At 36.7% G+C, this 12,568-nt stretch overlaps 1 protein-coding gene and 1 long non-coding RNA gene across 2 annotated transcripts; one reads left to right on the forward strand and one right to left on the reverse strand.

Moving 5' to 3' along the window:
* Window positions 1-4,447: 4,447 nt before the first annotated feature.
* LOC137173704 (sialic acid-binding Ig-like lectin 10) lies at window positions 4,448-9,979 on the forward strand. Its single transcript, XM_067578686.1, has 8 exons — window positions 4,448-5,550; window positions 5,909-5,984; window positions 6,236-6,616; window positions 7,099-7,404; window positions 7,505-7,759; window positions 8,343-8,436; window positions 8,570-8,606; window positions 9,225-9,979. The coding sequence occupies exons 1-8, from the start codon at window positions 5,536-5,538 to the stop codon at window positions 9,273-9,275; spliced, it is 1,215 nt and encodes a 404-aa protein (XP_067434787.1). The 5' UTR covers window positions 4,448-5,535; the 3' UTR covers window positions 9,276-9,979.
* A 1,334-nt stretch (window positions 9,980-11,313) lies between these two features.
* On the reverse strand, window positions 11,314-12,212 carry LOC137173394 (uncharacterized). Its single transcript, XR_010925174.1, has 2 exons — window positions 12,118-12,212; window positions 11,314-12,035 (listed from the first exon to the last, which is right to left on the reverse strand). It is a non-coding gene; the product is annotated as an uncharacterized lncRNA (long non-coding RNA).
* Window positions 12,213-12,568: the final 356 nt, after the last annotated feature.

Raw genomic sequence — 12,568 nt, forward strand, 5'->3', positions numbered from 1 at the left:
ATTGTTGTGTTCTCATCCCTCTCCACCAGGCAACACTGTTGTTGTTGAAACAAACCATCAGTTTGTTTATGTAGCTGCAGTCATACCTAAATCTATACATACAGCCAGCTCCAAAGGTATGCATTTCGTACCTGTGACACACACACATGCACGTATGCACGCACACACTCACTCACTCACTCATTCATTTCTGTTCTGAATTGTTAAATTTTTAAATGTTGAATTTTGTTAAATTTTGAAAAATAAATATTCAAAGTGATGTTGTATTTATGCTTTATTTCTAGAGCAAAATAAGGTGATATGCTATTAGAAAGTAAAAACTCTGAAGAGTGATAGGACACTTCACATAGACTATAAGGTAACAGGTAAGATTCTCTACTTTAATCTTATACTACACAAAAAATAATAATGCATACATTTCAATGTCGTTGCTAATCATTGGCATATCCCAGACTGTGATAATCAAAAAACAATTTTCCCACTTGCGTTTAGTACCTAGACAATATTTCAATTTTTGTGGTTTTTTTTTTTTTTGTTTTGTTTTTTTTAAATAAAAATTAGTGTTATCATCACAAAAACTGGTATTTAAAGGATTCACATTCTGAAAATTAATGAATATTTGGTAGTTATGATCAGGACCGAAGTTGGTTAAAAATATTATCTCAGCGAAAGTGGAAAAAAATATTTACATAAAATGTTATGGCAGTTTTCGATGGGGACCTTTTTATGCTCTGTTGATCGTATTTTCAAGTGAGGCACAGGGTTATCAGAATTAACCAGACAAATCCACTCCTGTTTGTGCCCTTTTGTAGATCAATGCATCACAGCAAGGGAGCTGCTCCACTACATACAAAATTCTGACCCAGAATCACGTCGTCAAAGTGATTTAGCACCAGGTTCTCCACAAATATGTGGTGAGAGATAGGAGAGGACCAACCATCATCCAGTTGCACCCTGAGCCTTGTCACCCAATGCAAACATAGAAATAAGTTATTTTTCAACTGTAATGGCCATTTTTATGTGGACACAAAAAATCTACAATTATGTTCCAGTGAGCACTAACCAGGATTTCAACATTGATTTCTAGTTGAAAACTGGGTGATATTCAGTCTGAACATCTAAGACCTGGTTTCGCCTTTCAACCAGCTAAAATGCAGTTACAACATCAATGTGTCACAAAACACAAATTTGTTTAATCATTTTGATAATTTGTTCAGTTGTGGATTGAAAGAGAGACAATGTTGATTAGTGTGAAGGTATTTCTCCAAAGTTTTATTGCACTGGTAGGTGAGATATTGTGCCAAGAAATTATAATGTTCACCATGTTAGTTTTGCCAACTAGCACAAAACACTAAGGATGTGCAGAGAGCCCAGTATTTGAATTTGTATCTATATTGATGAGGCAGCAGAATTATTTGTATTTGTATTCGAATAAAAGCGGAGAGAGGCTTAAAAATCCTGTTTTTGATATAATTACGCTTTTAATTTTAGGAAATTAAACATTTTACAATAAGTGTTCAAAATTACCTTACGAAGGAAGTCCCAACCGGGTCTCGAACTGGAGTTTCCCAGATCAAAGATGACTCCACTGGCTACTGAGCTAAAACTCTACTAATCACCTTTTTGCAGACAGACCTCTACCTATTTGTATACCCATAACACAGAGTAACATGCATACAGTGTAATGTGTAGGCAGGAACTTCAAAGGCAATTATTGCTTTGCACTTTTCATTTATTGTCTATTTTTTACAACCTAACATTGTGGAAAGGAGAAGGGGAATAACAGGTTATGGAGAGTCCCTAGGGAGCACTTCATGTGTGTCAGTAGCTCAGCTTTCTCTCTGGGGAACACCCCATCCCCGGGAGTGATGTCCAAATTAGGAAATGTAGCAGGTGGATGTGACTCCCCTCATGAGACCTGCTGACAGACGTAACAGCAGAGCAGAGGAGAGAGGCTGAGATAGCAATGTAATTTACCTGTGAACTGGTATTTGACATGTTTTTTTTCCGAAAAAAAAAAAAATTCTTAAAATATTTGTATGAAAAAAGTATTCATGAAAAACCCACTATTTGTGCTTTGCTGAATAACGTATTTGTATTCAGGTACACCCCTACTGTCCACACACACCATCAAAGGCAACACTCAAAATAATCAAAATCACTAGATCGTTCCCTTCCTCCTGACTTAAACCATAGTGACAAATTTCAACTCAGATCTGTCACATACTCAGAAGTAATTAAAACATTGATAAACATAAGAACAAGAAAGTCACCTGGTGAAGATAATTTGACCTCTGGCTCCTACATCTCAGTGCTCCTGTTGTTACTGCATCTCTTGTACACATTTTTAATCTGACCTTTACTTAAGGCTACATTCCCTTAATATGGAAAGGCTCTGCCTCCCATTCTACTTTTGGAGACTGTAGGAACCACAAGTAAGCCTACATTCTGGGAGCGCAGTGTTCTAGTGGGGTAATAGAGTACTATGAGCTTTTTAAGATATGATGGTGCCTGACCATTAAGGGCTTTGTAGGTGAGAAGGATTATAAATTCTATTCTGGATTTTACAGGAAGCCAATGCAGCGAAGCTAAAATGGAAGAAATATGATCTCTTTTTCTAGTTTTTGTCAGTACACATGCAGCTGCATTTTGGACCAGCTGGAGAGTCTTTAGAGACTTGTTAGGGCAGCCTGATAATAGGGAATTGCAATAATCCAGCCTTGAAGTAACAAATGCCTGGAGTAATTTTTCTGCATCTTTTTGAGAAAGGATGTGCCTGATTTTTGCAATATTAAGTAAGTGAAAAAAGGCAGTCCTTGAAATTTGTTTTATGTGGGAGTTGAAGGACATATCCTGATCAAAGATAACTCCCAGATTCCTAATAGTGATGTTGGAGGCCAGGACAATGCCATCTAGAGGAGCTATATCATTAGATAATGTGTTTCTAAGGTGTTAAGGGCCAAGAACAATAACTTCAGTTCTGTCTGGGTTTAGTAGCAGAAAATGGCAGGTCATCCAGGTCTTTATGTCCTTAAGGCATGTTTGGAGTTTCTTTAGCTTCATTGATAAATATAATTGGGTATCATCTGCATAGCAATGAAAATTCATGGAGTGTTTCCCAATAATATTACCTGAAGGAAGCATATATATGGTGAATAGTGTTGGTCCAAGCACAGAACCTTGTGGAACTCTGTGTCTAACTTTTATGTGCATGGAGGATTCATTGTTAACGTGTACAAACTGAAATTGATCTAATAAATAGGATTTAAACCAGCTTAATGTAGTTCCTTTAATGCCAATTAAATGTTCCGGTAATAATGTATCTGTAATAGATACATATATAGATACATAATAAACAATTTTCTACATTAACATAAAGTCTGAGAGAAAAGACTGAAGTGAAACTAAAAAAGCAACCACTTGTCTTGACACTCTAGTTTCTCACAGTATTTGATGCTGTTGATGCTTAAAAGTGGTGAAAAGTGTGTCAGCAATGACGTTTGTATGTGACTGATGAAACAGGGAAGTTGTGTCAAAGAGAAGTGGTGGGATGTAAACTAGCAATCATACGTGCAAAGGACCTAGAACATACAGAGGAACCTGGCTTTAGCAGTATTTTGCTACAGCTGTAAGCAGCCACGTTTTGCTTCTGTTCACAAAGAAACAAGAATGCACGTTATTGGCTGCAGTACATTCTCTGCAGATCACAAACGCCACTATTTATGAGTTTTTTCATTTCCACAGGACACAGAGCAACAGAGCAATTAAGATTCAAGTATCATGAGACACAAGAAAGATATAATGTTCACTATCAATAAAATGATGTATTATTTTTTATTTTTAATTCTACTTGTTGGTTTGATACTTATAAAAATGTATATTCTGCAGGATCAGAGTTTTTTGGCCAATAAGTAGTAAATGGTATTACTTTGCGTGGAAAGATGAACAATATGATTACCCTTGCTGAATTATATTTTAATCTAAACTTTTCTTAGTATAAAATCCGCCTTTTTGCCAGGAGAGCAAGTAAAACATACTGTATGCTTTTTTTCTGCATACATTTTTCTTTTTTTCATGTTTTGTCCCATATTTTAAGATTAAAAGACTAATATTCCCTTATTTGATTAAAGCTTGAATGATCAAGAAAACTGCCAAACCAAATGATTCTTTTATTTAGCCTCGTTCATGCTAGCAGCTCTTCTAATGTCAGCATGCTAACATGCTCATAATGATAATGCTAACATGCTGATACCAAGCAATTATATTGTTAACCATGTTCACCACGTTAGTTTGACCAATTAGCACAGCTGAGGCTGATGGGAAAGTTCTGCAGGAATTTCGCTGTAAACCAAATCATTGGACAAATTTAAATTTTGATCTGATGGTGGTGTTAGATGAAAAGTCAGTGGATCAACAAAGTCAGTAGGATTCCTCCTCCGAGGACCATGTCTGTTCAGAGTTTTGTGCCAATTCATGCAGGAAATGTTGAGATGTTTGAGTCTGGACCAAAGTGATGGACTGACAGACAGAGTCATCGTCATCCATAGAGCCAAATATTTTCATAAAAGAGCAAAATTAAAACCTTTAAATTATGAGGAAGTAGACAATATCAAAGAGAAAACCATTTTCATCACTCATGTTATCATTTGTGTTTGAGCACACACAAAGGTCATGATAGCTGTGTAGCTGACTGCTGATTTAATGTGTAATCCAGCACAATGGTGGCTCTGTAAAAATTATATTTTGAAAAAACTCAAACTAACAAACTATGTAATTTTATCACTTATTTAGTGAAAAAAAATGTAATTACACAAATAGAACCATGTGAGGTGAAAGAGGCATTTTCATCACTGAGGTTCTCTCATCAGTCCAGTAATGCAGAGCAGCAGCAACAACACTGGAAACTAGAATATATGTGTAACACATGAAGTCAACATTTCCATCTGTTCAAATGGGTTAAAATACTCACAGGATGTGAACAATGAAGGTTAGAACTGTTTGTATTTGTCAGATATTTACATCCCTCAGGTCAGCTGATCTTCAGCTTTACAACAAACCACATGGACTTGCTCTGTAAGTCTTAAAACACAGGAAGTCAACTCACTTTTAAAATTAGAAAAGCTAAAAAGACAAGTTGGTTAGTAAGCAAGTCAGCAACAACAACTGAGTATATGTGCACAATACATGAAGTTAACATATCATCTGTTCAAAGCAATACATTATTTTAATGATTTATATAATATAGTCCACATAATACTGAATATAGACCTGCAGTGAGTCATGTGATTAAAATACTCAGGATATTAGCAGTAAGGGTGAGAACTGTTTGTCTATTTGTCATGAACTCGTGTCACTCAGGTCCAAAGGAACTTCCTCTGTAGGTCTTAAAACACAGGAAGTCAACTCAGTTTTAAATTGCAAAAGCTAAAAAGGGAAGTCGGTCAGTTTGTCTGTTTCATTACAGCTCAGCTTAATAAACTGAAAGATTTCACTTGAAATCACCAGTCAAAGGATCTTACTGCTGCTCTGTTTTTGATGTGGGCTTGTTGGGTAAGACCTTCTTAACTTTTTAACCCAGAGAATTATATTATTCTGTTACTCCTCATGAACTGAAGTGGAAAATATTTGATATAACATCTTATTTGTTGGGCTTTGTTTTAGCAGAAATGGCATCTAAGAAATGAAAGATCACTGTAACATTTTACCATTAACAGATACCATAATCTCACTACTTTGGTATTATTTAGAATTTACATTAAATATGATATTTCATAGTTCTGCAGATTTACATCCCTGGTTTGAATGTGTTAATTTTAAGAGAAGAATTGGTTTTAATATAATGAATAAAAACTCCATAAAATGGTTAAAAGAAGAAAATATTCCTGCATTTTTATGTTTGTAAATCCAGGTGATGAGATTCATGGCAGCCCTGTCTACAAAGATGTTGACAGACAACATGTTACTGAGTGTCTTCTTTCTTACAGGTGAGCTGTTTGTTCACTCAGTTTTATTTGGAGACATTAACTCAAATCATTTACACTCTGAAACAAAGCAGAAAGACCAGAAACTTCTTACAACTGTTCACATCCTGACTGCAACGTCAAATTTTAAAACTGTTAACAGGACAAGAAAACATGCAACATACAGCTGCTGAACTGTATTTATTGTATCATGAACCATCTCATCATGGAGATTTTTTTTCTACTTAATGTTAATCATGACTCTGATCTCACAGGTGCTTTGGCTGTTTGTCCTGATTCAGACCTCTTTATTAATGTGCCGTGGAAAATTGAAGCGCTGAGTGGATCTTGTTTGCAAATCCCGTGTAACTTTAGTGCTGCACCGGGACAAACATTTGATGGCAGCAGAACAACCTTTGGAGTGTGGATTAAAAAGGACTCTAGAATTGCACTCCATCCAGAGAATTTGATTTTCAACAGTAGTCAGACAGTTAACACCTATCCAATGAACATTACTGGAAACCTGAGTCAGAAAAACTGCACCACTCTGTTTTCCAGTTTAAAGACAACGTATACAGACAAATACTTCTTCAGAATTGAGAACAGACCATTCATATCAACAGCTCCTTGTAGTCCTATTCAAATAACAGTCAAAGGTAAGAGAATTTTGTTTTTTTCAGTCATATTGTTGTTTAGAATAAAAAGGAAATCAGTTGCAGCTTTGGTCTGAACAGCAAACACCGTGGCCCTAACCTTTACTGTGAAATTAAATATCTGATGTAGACTACAAAGAAAATTCAGCTGTGGTGAAATGTGAGAGAAAGCAGCCTGTGAACACATAGTCATTGGTTTGAATGTCCTGACTCACAGTTGAATAATACCTGAATATTTATACATTTAATATGTATCAAGTTATTTCAAATCCTCCATATTCATTGATGGACAAAGTTTAAATTAGTCTTAGTTTGCTTAAATTGCTGATTCTGACACTTACTGTCTCAATTAATGCTCACAATACTCAACAACCTCTGACAGTTTCATGTCCCATGATGTGTTTTTTTACAAATGGATGAAAATTAGCTGTAAAATAACTTACACTGACATGTAGTGTAAAGTCTGTGTTTGATTTAAACCACAGATTCTCCTCCGAGCCCCAGAATTGAAATCTCAGGTGAGCTGAAGGAGAAGGAGTCTGTCACTATAACCTGCTCAGCTTTCACTCCCTGTCCACACTCCCCTCCTAAACTCACCTGGAATCTCCAACAAGACGCTCACAACAACATAGAGGAAAACGCAGATCGAACCTTTACGACTAAAATCCAGACGACCGTCACTCTGTCTGACAAGCACGACGGATACAACATCACCTGTTCTTCCAGCTACTCTGTGAATGAAGGACAAAATGCTAAGTCAGCAGAGGAAAAAGTGACTCTCAGTGTTTCATGTAAGGCAACCAGAGTTTGTTATTGGATCCTGTCAAAACATGATGATTTATGGGATGTCAGCTGATTTTTAATGAATAAAAATAATCACATTTTCTTCAGATGCTCCCAAAGACACTTCAGTGAGGATCAGTCCACCAGGTTCGGTGTCACCATGTAGCTGGGTGAACCTGACCTGCTCCAGCAGAGCCAAACCTGCTGCCAACTTCACCTGGTACAAGATCAGCAAAGATGGACCCATGAAAGTATCTGAAGGAGACTTTTACGGCTTCAGTGTGACAGATGGAGGAGTTTATCACTGTGTGGCCACAAATGATCTTGGTAATCAGACGTCAGAGATCCATCTGACTATTAAAGGTAAATGCAAGACTGTACTGAATCCACTCTAATGTGGGACTCCAAAAGTGGGTGCACATCACTTGTTCTGCCAGATATCCTGTGAATGAAGGAAAAGATGTCAAGGCAGCAGAGTAAAAACTTATTCTCAATGTTTCAAGACGTAATTTAAATTTATTTTCTGAAGACAACTGAAGGCTCCTTAAAAACAGCCCTGATGAGATGTTGTTGAGCATGAACGTCATCAATCAAAGTGTGCTGTTGCAGCTGAGCCTAATCTTCCATTAGCCAAGAGAATTTTGTTAAAAAGATTAATAAGGTGTCACATTATTGTTGCATCTGTATGATGTTAAAATGCAGCATTTGTAGAGAAAATTCATATTTCACACATTGTGATTTACAAATAACATCACCTTTCACCTCAAAGAGTCTTCTTTTACAATGATATATTCTTCTTCCGCTTTACAAATCTTTTCCCATCACTCAAAAATCTCTCCACGTCAAGTCTTCCAGACTCAGGAATGATGTTTGTTTAAAATTTGTGATGTTTTAGAAACTTAACACTTTCCATTAAGGAGAATGTGACCATGGTGTCGTGTTACAGGAGATGAAAAGTCTGGGAAATTGGTTGATGTCCACATTATACTGAAGACTGTGGGAATTGTAATACTGGTCAGTACAGTGATCATCTTTGAGTGGTGAGGCAAACTTTTTGATACTTTGCAACTGCAGACAAATTTGTATGATGTTAAATGTGGTTTGGATGTTTGAGATAGATCATTATTATCACAATATAATCAAAAAACTTCTTTCCATCTCTTTTTTTCCCAGCTGGTTCAGAACAAGACGCTCCACCAAACCAGTGAAGGTAATAAAAATTAATTATATGCTTGACTTTCAAAAATCCATCTTAAAATGTTTCCCAGTTGACTGACCACAGCTACAGTATGTTGCCTGTGAGATCTACTCAGTAAACATTGTGTTTATCTTATCCTGTCCTACTTCTGAGTACAAGTGTTGTTTTAATAAACCATTACAGTAACTCACAAATGTTATGCTAACATACTAAACTAAGATGGTGAACATGGTGAACATTATACCTTCTAAACATCAGCATCGTCACGGTGAGCATGTTAACATGCTGATGTCAGCTTAAAGCACGGTCAAAGTACAGCCTCACAGAGCAGCTCGCATGGCTGTAGACTCTAAGTCTTGTTGTCCTAAACTAGCATCACAGTTTATCTTTGTCACATTAATCTGCGGAATCAAAGGTGATCTTACAGTCAACACTTTGTTACATGAACAGGCAGGAAATTAGAGTTGGAGCTTTTGTGTTGACTCATTTGGTCCTGTGTGAGACTTACTGATCAACGAGCTAATTAACTGATTTGGATTTTTTTCACTGATGATAAAACTCTTTCAGCTGCAGTAAATTCACTACAAATCACTAAGACCCCACTGTCTCTGTGCTGTTTCATTTCCACAGGACACAGTAGAAGCAGACTATGTCAACGGGGTGATGGAGTTGTCATCATGAGCCACGAGGAGAGGAAGACCACATGTTCATTATCAGTAGAATTACATGATATCCAGTATTGTCTATTCTGTATTACATGCTTATTCATCATTTGCATTTGTTAGTGTTCCACTTACAAGAAGGCAGATAACTGCTTCCTCCAGGGCAGTAAATATGAAATAGTCTTACTTTGTATAAGCTTTGAAAGATGAACAAGATGATCCCAGACTTCATCAGCATGTTAAAGTAGTTTTGTTTCTGCAGTGCATTTCTTCTTTTTTCTTCTGAGAGTCAACATAACATCTTCATTACTAATATTGGACTGATTCATGGCACCAGTAATTTTTCTTTTGTTTTTAAGATGTCAAAAACATAATTAAACCATGTTATTAATACAATTAATTAGTAATGAAATGAAAAGAAATGACTGTTAAAATGTGAACTTTCAGATTTCTTGCCAAGAAGCTTTTCATGAAGTGTTTAGGAGAAAAGTATTTTTATCACTTATTCTGTCATTTGTTTTAGCACATTTACACAGGTAAAGGTTGATGATAGCTGTAGATGACGGATTTCTTAATGTCACATTTACAGCACAGAAGTCAGCAAAGACACTGTGGTAACTGTGTGCAAAAAACCTTGTTATGATTTCAGCTGATTAATTGTGTCATTATTGTAATTCATGTGATATATTCTATACATATCAATAATAAAGAAGATTAAGCATACAGGCGTGCAATGAGTTCTGTTAAACGTTTTTTAGAGTGAATTTGTCATTTGAAAACTTAAGTTTTCACAATATCTGACTTCCTTCCTCACAGGATATCATTTGAACTGTTTGTATGTAGTGTTTTAATCTCTAAGATCAGATGATATCCAGAAGCTTTTTAATGAAACAGAAGAAGAATGAGAGGGACAGAAGCTGATGGGGAGAGATAAAGACTGAGAGACACTTTACACCTTGTGGTGTGTTTTCTCTCTGTTTACATCATTTCCAGAACAAAGACACACTCAGTAAAGTAGTTTTTGCCTATTTTCTGTCACCATTTACCTGCAGAAGTGATAAATACATTTCTCCGTTGCCACCCCATGTAAAACTTTCTAGATCTGCCACTTCTGATTACTGTGTTACTGTATTTGCGGGCCTCACTTATTATTGTTGTGTTCTCATCACTCTCCACCAGGCGACACTGTTGACCACAAAGAGGCAGTTTATGGTTCAGACCTCACATTTCATTTTTCCAGTTTTTCTTAACAAAATTAAACTGCAAGTGACATTCAGTGAGTCCGCCACACTCCGATGACTGTTACTATAGCGATTCACCTGTATATATATATATATCATTCCTACTATTCACAGCTCTGTACAACTGCCCCGTAAAAAAACGTGCTTCTGTTCACAAAGAAACAAGAATGCACGTTATCTGCTGCAGCACATCATCCGCAGATCACAAACGACACTATGAGTTGTTTCATTTCCACAGGACACAGTAGAAGCAGAATGTCAACAGAGCGATTGAGATCCAAGTATCATGAGACATAAGATATAATGTTCACTATCAATAAAATTATGTATTATTTTTTATTCTTAATTCTACTTGTTTGTGTGATACTTATTAAAAATGATATTCTGGTGGATCAGTTTTTTGGCCGATAGACATTAAATGGTATTATTTAGTGTGGAAAGATGAACTCCATGATTAGCCTTGCTAAATTAATCTAAATTTTTATCTTTTTGTCAGGAGAGCAAGTAGAACACACTATGCTTTTTTCTGCAATTTGTTCCTGTATTGACAACACAAAATACAGACAGCTTCATCAATAATCTGTATAAGGTTGGGCTGATTTCTTGCCTATTTTCATGTTTTGTCTCCCATTTTAAGATGAAAAGACTAATATTCTCTTATCTGATTAAAGCTTGTGTGGCAGAGTGGTGCCGTAAATTGCCTCGACAACGCCACCGGGGGGATTTCACCCCGGAAATTATTAAATTGGGAGTTAGCTCCAAGCAAATAAGCAAGACACAGGTTCAATAATAAATTCCACTTAGGTAGAGAACGTGTTCAATTAAAAATACTTTATTAAACAAAATATGAGAAAAAGAAACAATCAAAGGGTAATTCGTTAAAAATGTCAGCCACCACAGCGGAACCCAGGAATTAATGGCACAGGAAGGCGAACCAAAAAAAGTGGTTGGAGACAGGGCTGAGGCTTACCAAGGCAGCACGGATCAAACCAATTCAGGGAAATTCACAACAAAAGAAAAACCACCCGTGACAAAGCAAACCAGCAGACAAAATTGGGAGTGCGAAGGAAACCCACCACCGGGGGAGTGGACTGCTGCCTGGGTCCCCAGCACCTGTCAAATAGAAAGAAAATTAATATTCAGTAAACAAAACAATACAAAAGCCCTGGTGGTGACACTACAATCTGACACAATTACATAGGCCCCAAATTAATATTTACAGAATGAAACACCCAAATAAACCAAATTGTTTTCATTCTTAACACAAATCAAAGAAGAAACTAACTAAGTAAGGGGAGTAATTATGTCAGTAAAATAAAATACACACAAACGACCAATCTAAAAAGGTACAGACTGAGCGGCCTGTACGCAGTTGTCACCACGCAGCTCAGTCAGCCGGACAGCTGAGCCGCAGGGCATCAGCTGAGAAGCAGCAGCGGTGAAACAATAGTTGAAACAGCCACAACGGAGACAGCATCAAAGCCGCAGCCGTATTTAGGGGGTGGTGGCCAGTGCTAAGCCATGCACCTCTACAGCCTCTATAAAAGGGGCACAAATGATTTTTATTAAATCTGGTGAATGATTATTTTAAGGTGAGTTCCATTCATGGTTACTACCTACCAGCGGGCACCAGCACAGCCTCCCCGACGATAGGAGGGAGAAGTTGGCCTGTAGCGTTGCTTTGCTGCAAGGCAGCAATCAACATGCCAGTCAGCTGAGAGTCTGGACCAAAGTGATGGACCGACAGACAGACATTGTCATCCATAGAGCCAAATATTTATATAACAAAACAAAGAACACTTAAAATTAAAACATTTAAACATTTGAAGTATGAGGAAGTAGACAATGTCAAAGAGAAAACCATTTTCATCACTTACATCATCATTTGTGTTTGAGCACATATACAAAGGTTATGACAGCTGTGTAGTTGACTGCTGATTTAATGTGTCATCCAGCACAATGGTAGCTCTGTAAAAGTTACATTTTGAAACAACTTACAACTGACTTGTGTCACTTATTTAGTGATGAAATTGTAATAACACAAATAAACACATGTGAAGTGAGAGAAACA

Source organism: Thunnus thynnus, chromosome 21 (assembly GCF_963924715.1).
Source record: "Thunnus thynnus chromosome 21, fThuThy2.1, whole genome shotgun sequence".
NCBI lineage: Eukaryota > Metazoa > Chordata > Actinopteri > Scombriformes > Scombridae > Thunnus > Thunnus thynnus.